At 34.0% G+C, this 21158-nt stretch overlaps 3 protein-coding genes across 3 annotated transcripts in view; 2 read left to right on the top strand and 1 right to left on the bottom strand.

Moving 5' to 3' along the window:
• The window catches only part of LOC124635532 (head-specific guanylate cyclase), a 106137-nt gene that overhangs the window by 53664 nt on the left and 31315 nt on the right, over window positions 1-21158 (top strand). The window contains exons 5-8 of the mRNA XM_047171436.1: window positions 2727-2887; window positions 3839-4050; window positions 5116-5297; window positions 14056-14234. Of these exons, the coding sequence (XP_047027392.1) occupies window positions 2727-2887; window positions 3839-4050; window positions 5116-5297; window positions 14056-14234 (734 nt within the window). The remainder of the gene's footprint in view (window positions 1-2726; window positions 2888-3838; window positions 4051-5115; window positions 5298-14055; window positions 14235-21158) is intronic.
• LOC124635533 (putative nuclease HARBI1) lies at window positions 6478-9055 on the top strand. The gene is made up of 2 exons (XM_047171437.1): window positions 6478-7068; window positions 7924-9055. The coding sequence occupies exons 1-2, from the start codon at window positions 6613-6615 to the stop codon at window positions 8698-8700; spliced, it is 1233 nt and encodes a 410-aa protein (XP_047027393.1). The 5' UTR covers window positions 6478-6612; the 3' UTR covers window positions 8701-9055.
• Window positions 7093-9498, bottom strand: LOC124635534. Its single transcript, XM_047171438.1, has 3 exons — window positions 9057-9498; window positions 8769-8925; window positions 7093-7800 (listed from the first exon to the last, which is right to left on the bottom strand). The coding sequence occupies exons 1-3, from the start codon at window positions 9251-9253 to the stop codon at window positions 7177-7179; spliced, it is 978 nt and encodes a 325-aa protein (XP_047027394.1). The 5' UTR covers window positions 9254-9498; the 3' UTR covers window positions 7093-7176.

Raw genomic sequence — 21158 nt, 5'->3', positions numbered from 1 at the left:
GTAATATTATTATATGGCTTCTAGTCATGTCATGGGATGTGCGTGTTAGGGGCATATAAAATATGTGTAACCTATAATAATATGCCGTCCTTGCATACTATAGTTCTTGAACGAGTTTCTGGAACCTAACTTATCCATGTATGACTAATAAGTTCCGCCTTTATGACATTGGTCTATTTTTACAATCATCAGGGCACAATCACTCTTAAAATATTGCACAAATGAAAGATGTGCAATTAAAACAGCAATATTATTATGAATATTGAAAAATTGCTTAACTCTATGAACTATCACACCCTTTCACAAAAATTGTACCAAAAAACAATAGATCCTTTTTACATACATTCATCGAAAAAAAAAACAATAAAAAATTCAAACGTCAGAACAATGGAACACAGAGCTTCGATTTTCAAACACCATGACGTCACGGGACCGACCTGTGACGTCATTCAATGCTAGTAAAAGTTTGCTTTGAAACAAAACTAACTGTTTGCGCCTCTTTGGAGTAGCTCTATGTCAACGTGAAACCGAGATTCACAGCTCGACGTAAATGACTGACAGCCTGACAGTTCTAATGCTATTTTTCTTTTTTACGAAAAGATTTTTGGGTAGAAAAATCTGACAGGTCTAAGAAAGAAAACAGATGGATTTGAATAGTCCTTTTCAACTTAGATAAGTTGAAGATATAATATAAATAAATAGTCGTTCCAATTTAGACAAGTCGAAGATTTTATACGAAACTAGCTTCTGTCAGCGGTTTCAGCGGTAGGAACCACGTCACGAACCCGGATAAAAAGTAGCAAATAGCCTTCCTCGATAAATGGGCTATCTAACACTGAAAGAACTTTTCAAATCGGTCCAGTAGTTCTTGAGATTAGCGCGTTCAAACAAACAAACTCTTCAGCTTTATAATATTAGTAAGTATAGATAAAAGATATTTTTTTGCACACTTTTGTTTACGATGTTAAAAAAGAATAAAACAATGTTAAAACTGGATTAACAAAGTTAATTTTCAATATAATGATAATAATTTTAGCAGCTGGGTGACATGAATAATGTCATTACTCCCACTCCTCCATAGACAAGATAGATTAAAGTGATTTAACGTAAATTGATCAATTACAGTTTCACATAACCGTTGTGTGCGTAATGGCTAACTAGGCGATGAAATACGTCAGTTACAGCTCATTATAGGGTTTATTTTTTATTTAATACTGGTATCAATTTTAATGGTTAGCTTTTTTATTAAATTTGAGATGTAACGCTTTGATTCATCAAGAGATTAAATAGAGCTTGATAAATAGTAATGTTTGAATATGGAAAATATTAAAGAAATAATGATAATGATTTGAATGAGAATGACTTAATAATGATGGCATTATTAAATTAAATATTTCGGCTAATAGTGAAGGGAGTGCATAGTAATTTTGATACGTAAAACTTTGTTAGGTATTAAATTTTCTTGTAGAATACTAACTAGACTGAATCATGAAAAATGGGTTTCAATATTATAAAAATATATCTTAGTCTGTTCCTGACTATTAAGAAATATCATCATCATCATCATTCATCACTATGTTATCTCTGTATCACCCTAAGGTTGACTGGAGAGAATGCCTATGGCATTAAGTCCGCCTTTGTAATTCATTTTGTGATTGCATAAAGTTAAATAAATAAATAAATAATTCTCCTGCCCTTATCTCAATCTTATTTAGAGTTGGCGCAGCATGTCTTCAATCTCCTTCCATTCTATTCTGTCTGCTACAACTCACAAGTAACATTCTTTCTAACCATATCGACTTTCAAACAATCCATTCCTCGTTTCTTCGGTCGTCCACTTCCACTATATCCGTCCTCGTTATCAAGAAATACACCAATATTAAAAAACCGCAACCAAAAAGCATAAAATCACCATAATTTAATTAAACACCAATAATAAACAAAACGATGAAAGATAATTAAAATGTGTCAGCATTACATCGAATACAGGCCAACCCCATTTTGTCGAAACAGTTGATAAGGAAACCAATATTGTTGGCTCATTGTTGATTGAACAATAGCAATTTCCGTAGTACTGTCGAAACGCTATATTTGTCAAGTTGAAATTCGAGTTCATTTCGATTATTTACGATTCAGTTGTTAGAATTCTAATCCTCTACAAAGGTACTTGTATCATGTTCTTATATCTATGTCCAGGTGTCATTTGTTCGTCTCTTTCCATATTGTGTTTACTTGCGTTAGCTTAGGCACCAATACGTCCTGAAAATTTACGAGATTATAGGTACTTAAAAACGATTCTCTTTCGTAATGTTGTTTATTAATGTTCAATTAAAATACACCAGAAAAATAGAACATTATAAAATTATAATACAGCACTAAGACTTAATATAAATGAGTACTGCTGTCAATTTAGATGTTGTCCTTAGTTCGAAATTCCATAGATCCAAACTTTTAATTCATGTCTATTCAATTCTCTGTCATTTTTATACAAACGATATTATTTTATCTACAAAACTTTATAATCGAACTATCAAACCTCACTTTATGACCTTGAAAACATTTATTAATTCATTTTTCATAGCTTTAACGGGACTATTGCTCTCAAACCACTTTAGACGAGCTATGAAATTCTAAATTACATTTCATGAAACCGGCCATACGTTAAGCATAAAATAAGTTTTATTATAAGTCGTATATTGTACTTAATTGTCTATAACTTGTTACAGGTGTAAGCACTAAGGACTTTATGGCAAAATTAGGGGAATATTTAATATTAACGGCGTTCTCCCACAACTGTCGATTGGAGAGAGCTTTTAAATGTTTAGGCACAAATTTGACTGAATTTCTCACTACTTTAGACAGCGTGCATGATGTGTTACATGATCAGGTGAGTGCAGTTTAATGTTTTGTATCTATTTCAACTATTTCCTAGTAGTATGTTGCATCCCATATACAGATCTTCTATAATACGCATTGCAACTAAAATTCAGATAAAATCACTGCCTCGAGTTTGAAATAGCAGAATGATTTTAAATATAGTACAGAAGCAACTTTCAGAAATTTTAGGGTCATGGCACATTATACCGGCACCGCAACAGCACCGCTCCACACCAGCATTTAACTTGTCATTCAATTTAGAGCATTAAATCGTGTATAGTAATCGTGTAATATATTTCATAATGTCAATATGAAAAAGCCAACGGCGGGCAGTCAGCACGCTTGCCGCTACCACACAACGCGACTCGCAGCCCGCGTGCTGCAAGCGAGCGGACCTTATGCGTACAGCGCGCCGACGGCATGCTCATTACGCGCCGACTCCGAGTCGGCAGCGAAGCAAGTCCTAGGCGTGTTCATTAAAACAATATTGAGTTTGCGGTGACAGCAAGCTTACACCTCTCGTAGTTAGCACGCTGGCAGCTAGCCGTAGTCTAAATTCGAGGCGACGCAGTGCTGCAGCCGTGCTGTTGCGGTGCCGGTATAATGTGCCATGACCCTTAAACTGCAAATAACTTCACGCCATATAATTTGCAATTGCAGTACTGAACTTTGCCATTTGACTCCTTTCGCAATAGTTCGAAAAGATATTTTCGAGAAGCTTTGCTTATCCGAAGTTGGCTACTACTGACTTCACAATAGTCAAAGAATATAAGCGCAACACGTGTGAGGCTTGAAACGGCTAACTTGAGAATTGCTAAGTTATGTGGCCAGAACTGTACCTACTTCATATTTTATTCCACTTAAACCCACTATACTTTTTTATCATCTTCCAAAAGTCATATTTTAAAATCCTCTTCCAAAAAATATGAACAATAATTATAATCCTCTTCAATTTCCACAGGATGACGTACTTAAAGACGAAACAATGGAGTACGAAGCGAATTTCGTCTGTACTACTTCACAAGAGGGAAAGATTCAACTCCATCTGACCACAGAAAGCGAACCCGTGGCATACATACTAGTCGGCAGCTTGAAGTCAATAGCTAGACTGCTGTATGACACACAGACAGATATAAGACTGACCAGCTATACTAATGATCCTAGGAGATTTAAGTAAGTACTTTAAACCTTAAAGCCTGGTTTCACTACTGATAAAGTGTCATTTAGTTATATATACGATAGGTAATGCTATCCTCCAGATAGTGCTATCCATGACTTGTGAAATTTAACAATCATCCAAGTTTCTGCCTAATTATTAATTTTCAATTACATACAAACAATTGGGATCAGTTTTAAAGAATAAATAACTATCTTGTCGAAATATGAACATACCCTGAAAATGTAAATACTACGATATTATGACTTGTAAATATTTCTAAATAAAAAGCACTGGTACTCAGCTGAATCCGGTTAGACTGGAAGCCGACCCCAACATGATTGGGAAAAGGCTCGGAGGAGGAAATAATTCTAAAATCATTAATGACGTCTATATGTTATTGATAACCACCTCGTTATTTACCAATATGCTACATAGCAAGTCAATAAGGTCCTTCTATAAAATACTACAGCAAAAAATATCAGTTGCAAGCGAATAATGAGTCATCTTTACAAACTTGAAAATTAATTAATATTTGACTTTCTTACTTCAATCAACTTCCATTAGAAAACCGATACCCTTTTAATTGCTTCGGAAACTTTGTGTGGAAAGTGCTACTGACTTTTATTTTATGGGAGAAATATTGCATAGTACCTACTAGAAAAGTCAATTAAAACATTATTTTTTTAATTGTATCAATGGGAAATGTTGATTACCTTAGATTAGTTATCTAATTTTGTTTCTTTATATAGTATATTTACGCGAAAAACTCCGTTACCAAAAATAAGAGTAAATAAATTCAATATTTCTGGTATATAATAAGATATCATAACCTATATTCTTACATCTAATTACATCTCGTAAACTCGTTTTTTTTGAGATACTTATTATTAAATTTTCAATCAAATATGTATCCTTTATATTTTACAACATACTTGTACGCCTACAAACTTAAACTACTTAAACTACTCACATCCTCAAAAAAAAAACTACTTAGACTTTGTCTCTGAAATAACATTCAAAACTTATTTTTTGAAACGAAATATTTATAACTAATTTCTAACCGTTCTTTTCTATCCTAGGTACGAAATAAACGCAGTGCCCCTACATCAGAAGTCAAAAGACAGTGACTGTGAGCAGTCGGAGGCATCATGCATTGCCACTTCCACGAAAGTCACGGACTTAAGAATCGGGGTTGCCAGCTTCTGCAAAGCGTTTCCCTGGCATTTTGTCACTGATAAACGGTTGGAGCTGGTGCAATTGGGTAAGTGGTTAAAGAACTATTTTTGTTTTTTTTTCTAAGGTAATTTATTTTAAGGATGTAGAAGAGATTGTGCAAAGTTGCAGAAAGTATTAGAGTGTGTTAGAGCATGGACAAAATATAGCAAAAATGTTTTGACTTAAAAATGTTGTAATTTTTTCAAGCATTGTGCGAAGTTATATACCAACAGTATCCCGACTTTTGGAAAACAATAGGTTTGCAAACGCCAATGCTGAAAAAAAAAAACATTTGATCCATACTTGAAAGGTATAGATCATATGCATTTTATATAATAAGTGTTTTCTGAATACATAAGCCACATTATAATCGTTTATGATTTGATATTTTATGCCACGAGACACATATTTTATTGTTATACTCAGTTCAAGCTATTACTGTCTCAAATTGAAAATTCTTCGTAAATCTCAAGGATCTTACTTGTCTGGTTTACTTTAACTTAATGAAACGAAATGACAAAAGTCGTAAAACTAATATAACATACACCTACAGAAAAAAAAATCTCTCTTTCGTATAAAAGAGATATCTAAGGGAAAGGGAAAAGATGTGTAACATTACAGTACAATACTTCTTTATAAAACCCTCATATAGAGGCTTCATTCACGATAGTAAGTACGCAATAAAGTAGCTTTAGAAGAATATTTTATTACTCAGTAAATCAGTGAAGACCATCCAAGGAAAAGTAAAATATTATGTACTTCTTAGAGCAGTAGTTCTTACTTATCAAAAAAAACTGTAAACCAACCATCAGACACATTGGTGGATTGACAGTTAATATTGAAAGTGATCGAGAATCGAATTAAACTTTTCAGGCCCAAGTTTACCGACAACATTAATGTATGTTTTTCTTGAAATTCATAATAAACAGCAGTTTTAAGAAAGCTGATGTTCATGTTGCCAGTTAATTTGGGCCTTAGTCTAGATCCGACATCAGTTGAATACTTGATCGTTGTAATATGCGTACTACCATTTATTTATTTATTTATTTAAAAATTTTTGTACACACACATAATAAACAATACATACTGACTTATAAGTCGGATCAAACTATCGACCGACTAACAGTTTGCCTATGCCCCTCGCAGAAGACTCTTAGAAACTAAAATCTGCGTCTTACGAACAAAGGTTAACAAAAAATATCGAAATGCTAAATCAAACAAGTGCTGAGTAAGGCTAGTTCGCATTAGGCTAGTAGTTTAGTCGAGTGCCGAGTAATTTAGTAGCTAAACTACTCGCTACTGCACAGAAATCGTTCGCATTATGGTCCAGTACAGTACACAAGTGTGTGGTGTTTTGCAAGATGAACGCGCTGCAACGTAATGAAGTTAATAAAGTAATTAAGCTAATCGCAATGGCTATTGTAGAAGAGGTGGAAGAGGAAATTTTAGAGACAAAGAAAAAAAAAATATGGGTGCGAAAATGGATTGATAGAAGAGACAAACTAGGTGCTACTAATTGTCTTCTGAAGGAATTAGCATTGGAAGATCCCAAAGAATACTTCAATACTTTGAGAATGTCCGAAAGTTGTGTAAATTTTCTGTTAACGAAAATACACTCTCAAATTCAGCGTAAAGATACTCTTTTGAGGAGTGCAATTCCTGCAATTACAAAATTACAAGCAGTTCTTTACTTTCTTGCTACTGGATGTAGTCTAAGGACACTCACACATATATTCAGACTCGGAAAATCAACTATTTCTGAATTCATTATCGAAGTTTGTGAAGCAATCTATGAATCATTAAAGGAATTTATCAAGGTAAGACTAAATAACCGTAACAGATTTATTATGAAACATTTATTTATTAGAGAATAATTTTTAACATCTTAAGTATAACTTTTAATGAAACTATTTTGTTTGCTCCCATCACTCTTCATTATCAACATTTGCGTTCCGAATTGCTGTGAAAACTAAGTCATTTGATACAATTGTAACATCACTCTGCGTTTCATTGTTGTTTAAATGGTTAGATGGAAGCATATTTGAGGAAAGCTGATAATCGGCAACGTGTCCAGTATGATTAAGTAAAATAGACGAAGAATTATTTTGAGTTGCTTGCTCCCCCAGATTATAGTTACTGATGTCACTATAATATATCGAAGAATCGCTATTACCTCTATATTGTGATCCAGTAGCATACGAAGATTGTGGCGTTTGAGGGATTCTGTTTTGATCAGACGCGTTTAAAATATGCCGACGTCGAATTCTATTTAAGTGAAGTTGAATGTGCTCCTGTGCTTCTAATGCCGATAGTAAGGGCAAAGATTTCAGTTGAAGGCCTACGTGTTTACCGAAGACCTCAAACTCATTTTCTTCGACTGTAGAATTAGTAGTATCAGCTATTTCTTTTAATTGGCCGACCATGCTCGAGAGCTGGGCAATTCTTCTCTTTTTTGTCGGAGGTGGAGGAGGTGTAGGTAAACGAAAAGTATCCACTAAAGTACTATTTTGCTCAGAATCTGTATCATCAGTGTGTGAACTATTGGAAGTCTGAAACAACCAAAATTTTATTAGTATCAAAGAGCATTATTTATTCATTTATTTATAATTCATTGTACACAAAAAATACATAAAAATTAAAATATATTTATGACCATTAATTTTTCTTTTTAGATTCCTACTACAACAGAATGGAAAATAATTGAAAATGGTTTTCGAGAACAGTGGAATTTTCCAGGGTGCTGTGGAGCTATCGACGGCAAACATTTCGTCATTAAGGCACCCCCTGAATCAGGAAGTTTATATTATAATTACAAAGAGACAAACAGCATTGTCTTAATGGCTGTTGTAGATCATAAATATTGCTTTTCTTATATAGATGTTGGGTGTAATGGAAGGGTTTCTGATGGAGGCGTATTTCGTAACTGTAGTTTGTACCAAGAATTAGAAAACGGTGGTCTACCAGAGGGTCATGTCCTAGTCGGTGACAACGCATTTCCCTTGAAAGAATATTTATTAAAACCTTTTCCAGGAAATCGATTAACGCTACAGCAAAAAATTTTTAATTATCGTTTATCTCGGGCTAGAAGAATAGTAGAAAATGCCTTCGGTATATTAGCTGCCAGATTCAGAGTGTTTGAAAAACCGATGCCCTATAGTCCTGAGAAAGTTGTTAAGATAGTAAAGACTTGTTGCGCTCTACACAATTGGCTTCGACAAACAAAATTACAGAACAAACAGTATGAATACACAGTAGACTCAGAACACTTTGAAACAGGAACTATCGTTCCTGGTAATTGGAGAAGTGAGCCACAATCTCAGGGAATTCAACCGCTACCTATTTCTTTAAGTAACCGGTCATCCCAAAGATCTACAGATGTTCGGGAGAGATATGCAAATTATTTTGTCGGAAGTGGATCTGTCCCTTGGCAGACAAGAATGATACATTAAATAGCAACACTACAGTATAATCACATAATTATTGTATTGTAATAATGTGTAGATAGGTAGGTACTTACCAAATTACTTTCACTTTCTGTGAGTATTGAGGTTATGTTTCTTAGATATGAATCTAATAAATTGAACCATTTCACTGAAGGGATATAAATCGTGTCGGTCCCAGAGCCTGAACTTTTGGAGTCCTTTATTTTTTTTAATTCCTGCGAGTAGGTAGATCTAAAAAGAAATGGATGTCATTAGGTTAGATGACTTCTAAAAACATAGGTATTAATAATAATAAGAGCTTATTGTATATAGTAATAAATATGCTTCTGAAATACTTAAAATAAACAAAAAAAAGCACTAACCTGATGTTTTTAATTTTCAACTTAATTTCCTTCTCACCGAATCCGGGTATGTTCATTGTTTTTTCTAAATCTAAGTATGCAGATTGTTTCATTTGTTTGTTTTTATAATTCGGGGATTTGATATTCCACAAACATTCGTGTTCAACATATTCGGAAACAAATTTAAAAGTGGTTTCTTCGCTCCAGCGAAATGTCATTTTCGCGCCCACTCACTAATGAACTCGACTAAACCAACAGGTTCAGATTTGTTTAGCCGATAAGCCAGTGAGCACGGAGGAGTAGTGGGGGACGCTACTCGCCCGATAGAAATAGAACAAAATGGATTGGCTCGACTAAATGACTTACCATCCTACTTGACTAAATTTTTGGTGTTCAGACACATTTAGCTACTAAATTATTCGGCACTCGACTAAACTACTAGCCTAATGCGAACTAGCCTTAAAAGATAATTCAAGAATACTACATTTTCTTTTTAAATAGTTTCGTAACTTTATGAATTTATGAATAATAACTAGGAATTTTAGTAGCCTTTTCTATAGACGAACTAGAATTCAAATAATTTCCATTACTACAACATTACTTTCGCTAATTAAATTAGTGTTTGAATTAAGTAATTAGTCATGGTTTCTCATATTATATTAAAATTGAGCTAGCAGTTTTAATTAAATGTTCTGACTTTAATTATATATTCTCTTTCATGTTTAATATTATATTGACGAGCAAAACTGGAAGGAATAATACAGCCCTTTGATTTATATAACAAAAGTGAGAAAAATACGGGTATAATGAACAATAATAAGAACCATTATATAAAATATAAAAGCCAATTAATATGATATTCGAATAAGTAGTTCTAATTTAGAACAAAAGAGTTTTTATTTAAGTAGGTATAAATAAACTATTTCAGCGACTTATATTAAGCGCCTAAAATACATCTAGTTGCATGGCATATGGCATTGTGTAAACGTTCTAACAATTGAATAGACTCAGAAACTAACAGTTTGTGAAACATTAATTTAATACTCATATCCTGTTACATAATTCAATTTCAAATGAACTCCCAAAGTTAGTACGAATAACATACGATATAATTTCTAACTTCTAAAGTTACTACAAAATTGAAAACTCGACACAATTTTTCATTTCAAACGATTGTCCGTGAACAGAGATCTATAAGTGAACATCTGAAAATATCTGACTGACTGATCTGATTTACATTTTATTGATTTATTCTATACGGATGTAGCATTTATTACGAGGCTAGATTACACTACGTTCAGAAATCACGATATCAAAATGTTTACTTAAGCCAAAAATACTACATCGTGGTGTGTAAAATTAGATGGATTGTACAAACCTACAAACCCATGTTCATCATCATAGTCTTTTGCTTATCTCATGCAGGGTACAGGCCTCTTGACATACAGATATGAAAATGATCATTAATTTACATATACATGATTATTTCGTACTTTTATGTGACTTCTTGTATGTTGCTAATTATAAAACAATAGAATATCTGTGCTCCGATATACAACGTGTTAAAGTTCAGGTTTTCTCAAGAAATTTCCTTTGCCTTTTGACTCAGTCATTGTTGTCCACTAAAAGTACATGGTTTCATATGGTACACAGCATAAAACTGCCTGACTAAGAATTGAACCCGCACACTAATACTTGAGAAGAAGATGCTTTAACCATTATGATATTTTTATTTAAAATCAACAAACCTTCAACCAAGTTTTCTGAGAATTCCCTTTCAGAAAGTGGGTTTCAAACTGCCATTTGTAAAATGCTCGTGTTGTGTAGTGTTCATTTTATGTTGTGGATTTATTCCTGAAATAGTCTTCTCTGAAAGGTCATTTATCATCAATCATAGAGACGGTAATAGCAATGCTTAATGGACTTTACTCTCTAGCGTACACAACATTGGACATTACTTGAGTTTGAGCAAAATGTAAAAGTGTAGCGGAAGATTTATTATATTCTGCATCTACTTATAAATAGCAATAAGGCTGCCTGTATACTTGTTAGGTAAAGTTCATATCTGACAGAAAGTGCGTCGCGTGTTATCGGTCGCGTAACGCCAGAACATACAAATATACGATAAAACATTCATTCATTCACACCTAACCGATGATGCATTAGTGCGTCGATCATACTTTTATGATACGTTCGATGCATTTTCCGACATACATCCGACACACCTCCCCTAAGTTTTGCTCACGTAAGTAACTTACAATAAACTTACAAATGTATAAGCGCTTTGTAAGTCGCTTATACCAATTACTTCTTTTGCGACTTACGTAAGTTTTACGGAAGCGTCTTACAAATATAAAGTCGGGGTTAGATTAATTGATTTCTTTTCTGTAATGGCGTTGTCAAAGTCTTGGTAATTAGTCCCACGTGGATCAAGATTTACTTTGATAAAGACATTAATTACTCTTTATTTTTATTCCGGACTTCTGCTTGGGCAGTTAAAGAAAAAGGTTTTTAAAATACCCACTGGGAATAAGAATGAATAATGTTGAGGTGACTTTAATTTTTTTTTGGCAAGAATTCCACAGAGGATCAGTAAGTAATTAATTTAGAAATGGAATTTTCGCAGGAACTTTGATCTGCAAAATTTCTTATTTTAGAATCTGAATTTAAAGTGCGAGCCTCAAACAAGAGTTACTAAATTACTTATTTCAACTACAGATAGGTATAGTTTTTTAGACATACCACGAAAAATTCTGTCATCAGTGTTCAAGGGCAAAAAAAAGAATCAACCTTAACTGCAAAGTCTCAGTATTGCCAATAAACACTTAAAGAAAATAAATGGTCCCTCACCCATTTCCAGTGAATTACTGTGTAGTGACCCAACACTTGATAGGGTCCTCAAAATAGACTCGTTAAATTTACGGCAACGAGAGGTGATTATCGACGAAAGGTCTTTTACTATGTACCTTCATTTCCGTGCCTTTGTTGCCGTCTATAACCGTTAACAAGGATAGGAAAGCTGTTAGAATGGTTAATTTCTTACTAGTTACGTTGGGGTTCGTTGGTCATTTATTGTTATGCGAGGTGAGGGTTCCTTGGTTTTTCATTTTCATTTTAAAGGAAATTCTTAATATTTTTAGTGACGTGGTCAAACTCGCAAGATTAAACCATTTTTCTCAGTAACTGTAATGGTAATCCGATAGATAGATAGTTATTCCATGCATCACTAACCACAGATTTTAAAATCGATTTTGTAACATGATTTTAGACAAAATTTAAGGCATGTACTACGTACTTACTGTGTAGAGAAAGTTAACGAAAAAAACGTCAAAGTTTAAAATGATCTGAAATGGAGAATTTGTAATGAAACTCTAATTAGACAGAATGTTAGCTAAGGTATTGTTTTCAAACAGATTATTTTCAATATTCAACGGCCAATAACTCTTATTAAGGAAACCAAAACTTGATGGAATAAATTGAAATGAGAGATTCATTGAATTATTTATAGGAATGGCTTAGAGGCAGAAGCAATTTATCTATGGCGAAATTATTTAGATTAAGATAAACACAAATATATATTTAGATACGCAGGAGTTTTATTCATATTTATCTTAGATACCTACATGGAAAATATTTCAGTTCTGAAACGTATCTACGTAACAAAAATACAGAATTAATTAAAAATAACACCATATAGTATGTACTATTATCTGCTGCTAAGGTATTTTAATTTACGTAAGATCTTTCTCAACTATAAAGACAACTTTTACAATTTTTTCATGACCATTTTCATTTTTTTTTTTTTGTAAACAAAGCCAGCAAAACAGCGAACTAATTTACTCAGACAGAACTTTTGCGTTCCAGCTCAGTTTTTAGGTGTTCATGGTTAATTTTAGCTTGACAAACAGTATTATTTATTTTCCCTTTGGGTATAGCAAAAACTAATTTATTCGAGGTCAAAATATTGAAGGTTATATACATAAATATATTATGTCTAACAAGGTCATGTGTTAATGAAATTGTGAAATAATATTAATAAAAGCATTGAAATGACATTTAAATTTGATGGCTTAATACACTTCGTACTTGCCTAAGCCCTTTGTTTTGATGTATTTTTAATTCTTTGAGAGTTTATTTGAGTGAAGCCTAGTTTTGGTTTATGTGTAATAAATATTTATAAGTCGTTATGTACAGCTTTTTTTGCCCAAGTTTTTTTCCAATATATGTACGTTTGCAAATGAGATTTTACTAGTTATGTACACACGGGTATAAGGCGATTATCACACTGCCCCGCATGATGCAGCGTAGTGCGTGGATGCGTTTTTTTCCGTTGTATGAAAATATCTCCGTTTGTATGGAAAACACGCATAGTCCAACACACTGAAAATGCATCCACGCGCGTTCATGCGGATCACGCACATACATGCGGAGAAACACGCACCCCCGCGCGTAGGTGCGGGGCGAGACGCAAGGTATGGCACACTGCATCCCGCATTGCCGCGCGTGATTTTGAATGGGCGTGACGTGTATATTTGAAAATGGAAGCCGCCGTGCGTGAATCTACTAAACGCACCTAAGCGCGTGAGTGCGCGAAAAACCCGCACGATGATGCAGATCTGCACTCCCGCAGGAACGCGCGTAGGTGCGTCGACACGCAAGATGCAGCGTGATGCGGGGCAGTGTGAAGATCACCTTAATCAGATAAATTACTTAGACTCAAATCCGTTCAGGATTTTTTAAAGTTTATCGTTAACAGACAAAATGTCGTGGAAGATTTGTATTAAACCCAAGTGCCGATATTACATTTCTTCCTCATCGTTTCTTTTATAAACCATGGAGTTTTTCCCGTTCTTCTGCATAGGAAACTAAGTACTTTTGGAAATGGGCGACTAGAATCCAACTTATTTATATTTTCGACTTTCACAAGTGCTCTTACCTAAACGAAATAAAACAATTTGACTTTGATGTCCTGTATTAAAATTAAATGATTTGACTTATTAAAATACTATTTTTTCATCAGGTGCTGGATTCATGCGACTCTTCGGAACATACTTGGCGTCTCACGGCTCGTCTCTGGGCACGTACTTCAGATTGCTGACACCGAGGGGTGTACCACTGGACTTTCGCGAAATCCTGAAGAGAGTCAATACTCTCTTTATGTTCTGCTTGAAGGTGCCAGGATCTTCTTCTCCTGCCGAGGTGAGTAAGGCTTTTTTAGCTTTTTAAATAGAACAATTGATTTACCAAGGAAAGTTACTCTCATTTTTTCTACTTTCGGGCTTCCTCTAACATAGGTACTCATTCCTCACTTTGCCCATCCTGAGTGCCTAGTGCGAGTTTTGCAAGTTAACTTTCTCGATGCGTAAATTATCATACAACTTAATTACGTAGTATTCATTTTTGACATGTTTATTTCATAAAGGCTGTCATCGGCACTTGGTCGTACTATAAACGCGCTCACTTGCGAAATAGTAAACGTCATTATCCGGAAAAATGAATGAACGCGCTATATTCTAATCATGTCATGTAGCATACGACTCTTTACTTCAGCCAGGTTATAATTACGTATCGAGCGCGTAAACTTACATAACTCGTAATCAGCACTCTGGTTACCCCACACATCCGTCTCGACATTCTCATCTCTGCTTCATGCACTCTTTTCTCATCCTTATTTTTCAATGTCCAACACTCTGATCTATACAAGACGACCTATTTTATTGCGAGTTAACCTAAAATGAAGTGTGAAAAAAAAGAGATTTTAAAAAGTGCTTTAAAGTTAAAAATACAATTTTAAATTGCTTCCATTTATTACTCTACTTCGACTTAATGAACTGCATTTCATTAACAAAAAAAAAATGAAAAAAGTGAAAAAATATTCTGACAGTGTACCGTCAAAATGAACCCAGTCGAGTCTTCATTTGTTTTGAAATAAATAACTTGCTTATCCACCTTTTCCAAGATTAGCATAAACGAAATGTTCATTAACTTCCTAATATTTCCTCCTCCCCGAGACAAGCAGGGTTTAATTAAAAAATCTTCAAAATTAAAATGGAAAATTTCCGTCTACTTTCTCGCAAAATGTTGATTATAACTATCTCGATTTATGTCTAATTTTGGACTGGGTTGCTTAATCTGATTTGTGACAAGTTCCATCTTGCCTGGACATTTTTGGATTAAGTAATATACAGCCTTACTTATAAACGTGAATTAATTATAAGTAATACTTAAGGGCTGTTTAAGAAAATTCTTACTTATAAACGTTGCTTAAGCATGTCTTAACAAACATTTAATCACTACTTAAGACTTTAAGTAGTGATTAGTTAAAATGTTGCTTAGAAGGTGATTAGAGATTTTATAAGTAAGGGGGCTAGTCTGGAATTATGTAGGTGGACTACATTTTTTAAATAATTAAAATGACTAATTAATTAAAGAATGTCTAGGTATTTTTAATTAACAGATTAAAATGGATAAGAAAATTTAGCTTTAATCCTTTTGTTTTTTTGTTATCGCGATAAAAATTAATTAATATTAAATCAACTATAAAAAAAATTAAGGTCCTGAAAGGAATTTGCTGTAACAAAGAAAATAGTTACCCTGTCTTTTCAAAAACAACAGAATGTTCTTCAAAACAACAAAATCTTATGCAAATACCTAGTGTTATCGTTCTATTTTTTATCAAAAATTTGATAGCGAAAGTACTGCAGTTTTAATTCCTTATTCACCATGTGCAAACGTTTTACAATTTTAAAACAGATCTGTAAAATTTGAAATACATAAGCGTATAATTTCTAATGGCGAGGGAAGAGATTGTAAAAAACATATGCAAATCTACCTCTATAAATCCAAACTAATATTATAAATGCGAAAGTAACTCTGTCTGTCTGTCTGTCTGTCTTTTCTTCACGCCTAAACTACTGAACCGATTTGTGTGAAATTTGGTACAGACATAGTTTGAAACTTGAGAAAGGACATAGGATAGTTTTTATTACAAAAAATAAAAATAAAAAATAAAATTTATTACGGACATACAGTGCCATCTATTGGTCAAATGTCGAGCTGTTCCTATGCTCCGTAGATAGATGGCGCGCAATGGTGTCATTACACGTGTTCGGTTCATGTTATTGTTTTAATTCATCCTGCGGGAGCGGGAACTTCTCAAAAATCCCGCGAGATCGGGAACTATGTGGGTAAAACCAAAAATCTGCCGGAAGTCACTATTCCACGCGAACGAAGTCGCGGGCAAAAGCTAGTATGTATATATATCTCAAAGATAATTATAATATTAAAGAGTCTCTTTAAATAAATGAGTAAAGACTTACAAGTTAGGACTATAAAAAATACGAGAAAATAAAAAAGTATTTACTTAAAAAACACACATTACTTACCACACTTACTTTAGACTCGATAAAACACGAACCAAAGATTATACAAACCAGAATTACACCAATCCCACTAGCACAATGGATTCCAAAACATATGTAAGTATCGAAACCCCAACACTACTATGTTTATCCCTTTTCTTTGTCCGCTGTCCTTCAAAACACTCCTATTTCAAGTACTCCTTTGTTGGTGAGCACTTATAAAGTTTCCCCACGGAGTAAGAAAAGATGAGCAGAGATGGCATAGTGCAGGTAGGTCAGGCGCCTTCTTTTAGGTCAAATTCGTACGGTGCGCGTGACCAAAATGATCAGTTACGAATGCGGCGTTAGGGTTCTGTGAGACTAATTGAACGATTTTTGGTATTACAGAAAATGGTCGGCTCTAAAGAAGGCGTCTAAAGGCGAAACCAATAGCGTTCGTCGTCCCTCGGTCACCCGCATTTTGGCGCGCTACTTTCTTACAATTTTCCGTTATGGCACCTCCGCTAGTCATTCTGTTCTCCATGATTTGCACACAATATTACGTTCCGAATGGACACCGTTGAATTATTTACTCTCTAACCAAATTTGTTTAGGTGTTTCGTAGATAAGATCAATGTAAACACACGTAGGCCGTGATTAAACCTTGAGCTATTCATGGGTGAACCCGATAAGATTATTTTAAGGTTCGGATAGAATGGATTAAGGAAATAATTGGGTGTTGTTTATTTTGTAAATTGTTTTATGGAGTAGGTGTCTTAGAAGTTTCGATTTTGTTTGTGCTTTTAAGGGAAATTTTATAGGATAAGGTCGTGTACACATACCTATTGCCTGTATGGGTATGCAAGCTTAGCAGGGTGAATAAAGGGGTAAACGAATTGGTTTTGACAGGATTCATCTAAGCTTTGATCAAGATCAATTTCAAACTAATATTATGGGGAAAATGTACGTAATATGCGAAGAGTAATAAGTTTTTTCTGTAAATCCAAGATGATTTGATATAAATTATTTATAAGATAAATTATTATAGATTTAGTAAATTATTTTGACTATCATAGTAGACAAAATTATGTTTAAAAATAAAGACATGTTTAAAAAAGATAACATTAACGCTGTTCAGTACATAAACATAAAAAGTATATACTATTTTTTTGTAGTCTTAATTTGATATTCGTTTTTGGGATTATTTTGCCCAAAAATAAGAGCACTGTTTACTTTCCTCCGTTCATTAATTAAGCCTCTCTGAAACTTTCTTCTCACTAACTCTGATTCCATATCAACAAAGAAAAGTGCTGACTAGACAAAAGATTGTGCCATCAGTTTTTCTGCTGACCTACCTTGAAAGTGTGTCACATAAGAATCTGTGTCCGACACAACGTAGTCACAATACACACACAGACACACATTTTAATGTCGTGGGTATTGTAGCGTGTCAATTGTTTCTTTGTGATTCAGTTCAATTTTTTCTTAAGTAATAATAAAATATATATTTTTGTTGTTATAGTTTTGGTTTCAGTTTTCAAGTTTATTATTCCTTTGTTCTATTTAAGTAAATCATCATCATCGACCTTATCTTAATTTTATTTGCAGTCGGCGCAGCATGTTTTCTCCTTCTATATTCTTCTATCTGTCGTTACCTCACAAGTTCAAATTCTTTCTAACCATATCGACTTTCACACAATCGACACATTGTATTGTAATTTAGCGCTGAAGCGCCGTTATGCAATACAAAATAATAATTTAATGCCTAGAAATCAACTACAATAATTATTCCGTAAATTAATTGTTCAAACAGTAACAAACCAAACGATGTTATTAAACTAATCCCACCCAAAACAAAAATGTGAAAGACTGCCAAGTTCGATAATATGGGAATGCTTTGCCTATAAAAGAAGTGAGATCTGAATAAGTACCAAGTTCCATACACATACCTCAGTTAAAAATAGTTACTTTTTATGATGTTACTTGGCAAGTTTTCATACACCTTGTTATAAACCTACTAAACGCAATGAATCAAGTATTTAATTTTCTATTAAAACTTGCCAAGTAATCATCATTAAAAAGTAACTATTTTTAACTGAGGTATGTGTATGGAACTTGGTACTTATTCAGATCTCACTTCTTTTATAGGCAAAGCATTCCCATATTATCGAACTTGGCAGTCTTTCACATTTTTGTTTTGGGTGGGATTTCATTTATTTTTGTAAGGTTGTTTATTTTATTTTTTTCTTATGATGAAGTTAGTTAAAGAAATGTCTCATTTATACTATCTTTTAGATTTTTTAATATGCACTATGTTTCTTACAAAGAAATGAACTAGATTAACTATGACTAGATTTACCAACTGACTGACATGATGTGTTATCATATATTATGTTCGTGGATCAAAGTTACACATTCGTTATTTTCTAAAGTGATTCACACTTGGCCGTTTTCAGATTTTTACTTTACTTTGACTAAATACAAACCTTTGTACCATTCGAAGATATATTATATAAATATAGATAAATTTAGTTCGTTTTAGTTCCTTAGGGGTATAAATTTACACCGGGTATAAAACACCTTCATTATTTTGAAACCGACTCACACTTGGCCATTTTCAGATTTTTTCCTTTACCTTGACATAAAGACCTACCTCCATGCCAAATTTCAAGTCAATACGACCATTGGAAGTGGTCTAGGTTTTTGATGAGTGAGTCAGTCAGTGAGTGTATAGTAAAAATAGCGATTTTCTGACGTCAATATCTCAAGACCTACAATAGGTATATTAATGAAATTTTGTATTTTAGATAAGTGAGGGGGTCTCAACAGATACTAGAAATTTGATATGCGTAAATAAAATAGATTTTGAGTTACAGGGGGGTCGAATTTGGCCCGAAATGGTTCGTGTAATATAACCCACGGCCGGTGTGTCGCCTTTTTTGCTCGAACTTGGCGGACACACTGCCGTGTGTCTAGAACATGACATTATGAGTAATTTCATTGCCTAAATATTTCTGCACATGTAGAAATAATATCACTGCAGTATAATTATTCAAAACACATTTAGCGAAATGTATTAATAATTGTTAAGTTAGCTTTAATTTTGTTAGTTTAATCATTATATGATCAACGAAACTCACCACAAATTCGAAATAGCCGAACCATTTATTGCGTACACAGAAACAGTTTGTCAAAAAACAAAGTCAAAGTATGTCAAGAACAAAATACCTCCACTAGACCACGGGACTACAGAGTCCCTGATTTTTCGAAGCTGAACGTGGGGCCTAAGCCAACGCGCTGAAGTCCTTTTGAGACAATTTTGGAATGGTGACACAAGGAATTCATTATCCTCCGAGCCTTTTTCCCAACTATGTTGGGGTCGGCTTCCAATCCAACCGGATTCAGCTGAGTACCAGTGCTTTACAAGGAGCGACTGCCTATCTGACCTCCTCAACCCATTTACTCGGGCAACCCGTATGGTGGAAGGAATAAAAGAAAAAAAATACCTTGTTATAGAGCTTATTAGGCACATCTGTACCATTATCGACACACACAAATACACACATATACTCATTTCTTACGTGTAAAGACAGAGTCGCTAGGGAAGGTATAGCAATTTATCAATGTCGGGGAATTGTTTGAGAGTAATCGCGACCTTGAAACACAAAGGGTAAGTTAGGGAACAACCATAGGTTTTAGAATCTTTCTAGAGTATGAATCTTGAGCTAGACGTATATTGTCAAGAATGTTTGCTTAATCAGTCAAGATTGATTTTTCATACCTAAAGAAAGTCCTAAGATTTTTGCATAACCATTATCAGAATACTCTTTTCGCAACAGTGTTGGCGTCGGGTTCTAATCTAATCAGCTCTGAGCACCAGTAGTGTACATAGAGCTGTACCATAAGGTTTTATAGAAACCTAAAACTTTATGATCGATCGACCCGTGTGACTATTACTTTGACACGAGCTTTCCCATAAAAAATCTTCAACAAATGATAATTTCTTCAGCAAGCTACATTAAAAACTCCGTTCCAATAAAACCCGTATCAATACAGTCTTGTTACTTTAGATTTATTAGGCAAAGTAAATAGGATTTAACTGTTTACTCGTTCTTAACTATGTTTGGCTAAGGAATTGAGCTGCCCGCCCTAAAGGTTTGCACAAAGCTTAGAGACGTTCGTCTCAATGTGCCATTCAATCGATTCTAGAAGATTCTATGTTGATAGGTATGTTGAGGCACTTAACACCTTTTTCTTTTGTGGTTTATTTCCTTTTGGTTTGAAGTTTTGTTCGCGTTCTAGTTTTGTATAATGATGTATATTTTTGTTCTGATTATATTACTCTTTAAAACCAATATAATATTTGTGGATATGTTACTTCGTCACTCGGAAACAGACAAATTTTGAAAAATAAAATGATATGAAAAACAGAGACAGCATACCCCAGTGTGGCCCTGTTACTGTTACAGTCTTTTTATCGTCCCACTGCTGGGCACAGGCCTCCTCTCACACCATTAGGCCCATTTAGGCCCCATTAGGGCCAAATCCTGTCGAGGCTGCGGTATTGTTCGAAAGATACCCTGGTACATAAAGGGCTTAAGAAGGAATATGATGGGTTTTAGGCTTGGCATTACATTTTACATAACAAAGATACTATAATGAAATCAATCGACAACCGGGTCCTATTCCGGAGATTAAACTTTTATCTCAAAGGACATAAAACAAAAACAAACAACTAAATATTTTATTTAATTAGGCTACCTATATTATATATTCCGACACC

Source organism: Helicoverpa zea, chromosome 13, assembly GCF_022581195.2.
Source record: "Helicoverpa zea isolate HzStark_Cry1AcR chromosome 13, ilHelZeax1.1, whole genome shotgun sequence".
NCBI lineage: Eukaryota > Metazoa > Arthropoda > Insecta > Lepidoptera > Noctuidae > Helicoverpa > Helicoverpa zea.
This window is presented reverse-complemented; position numbering and strand designations above follow the sequence as displayed.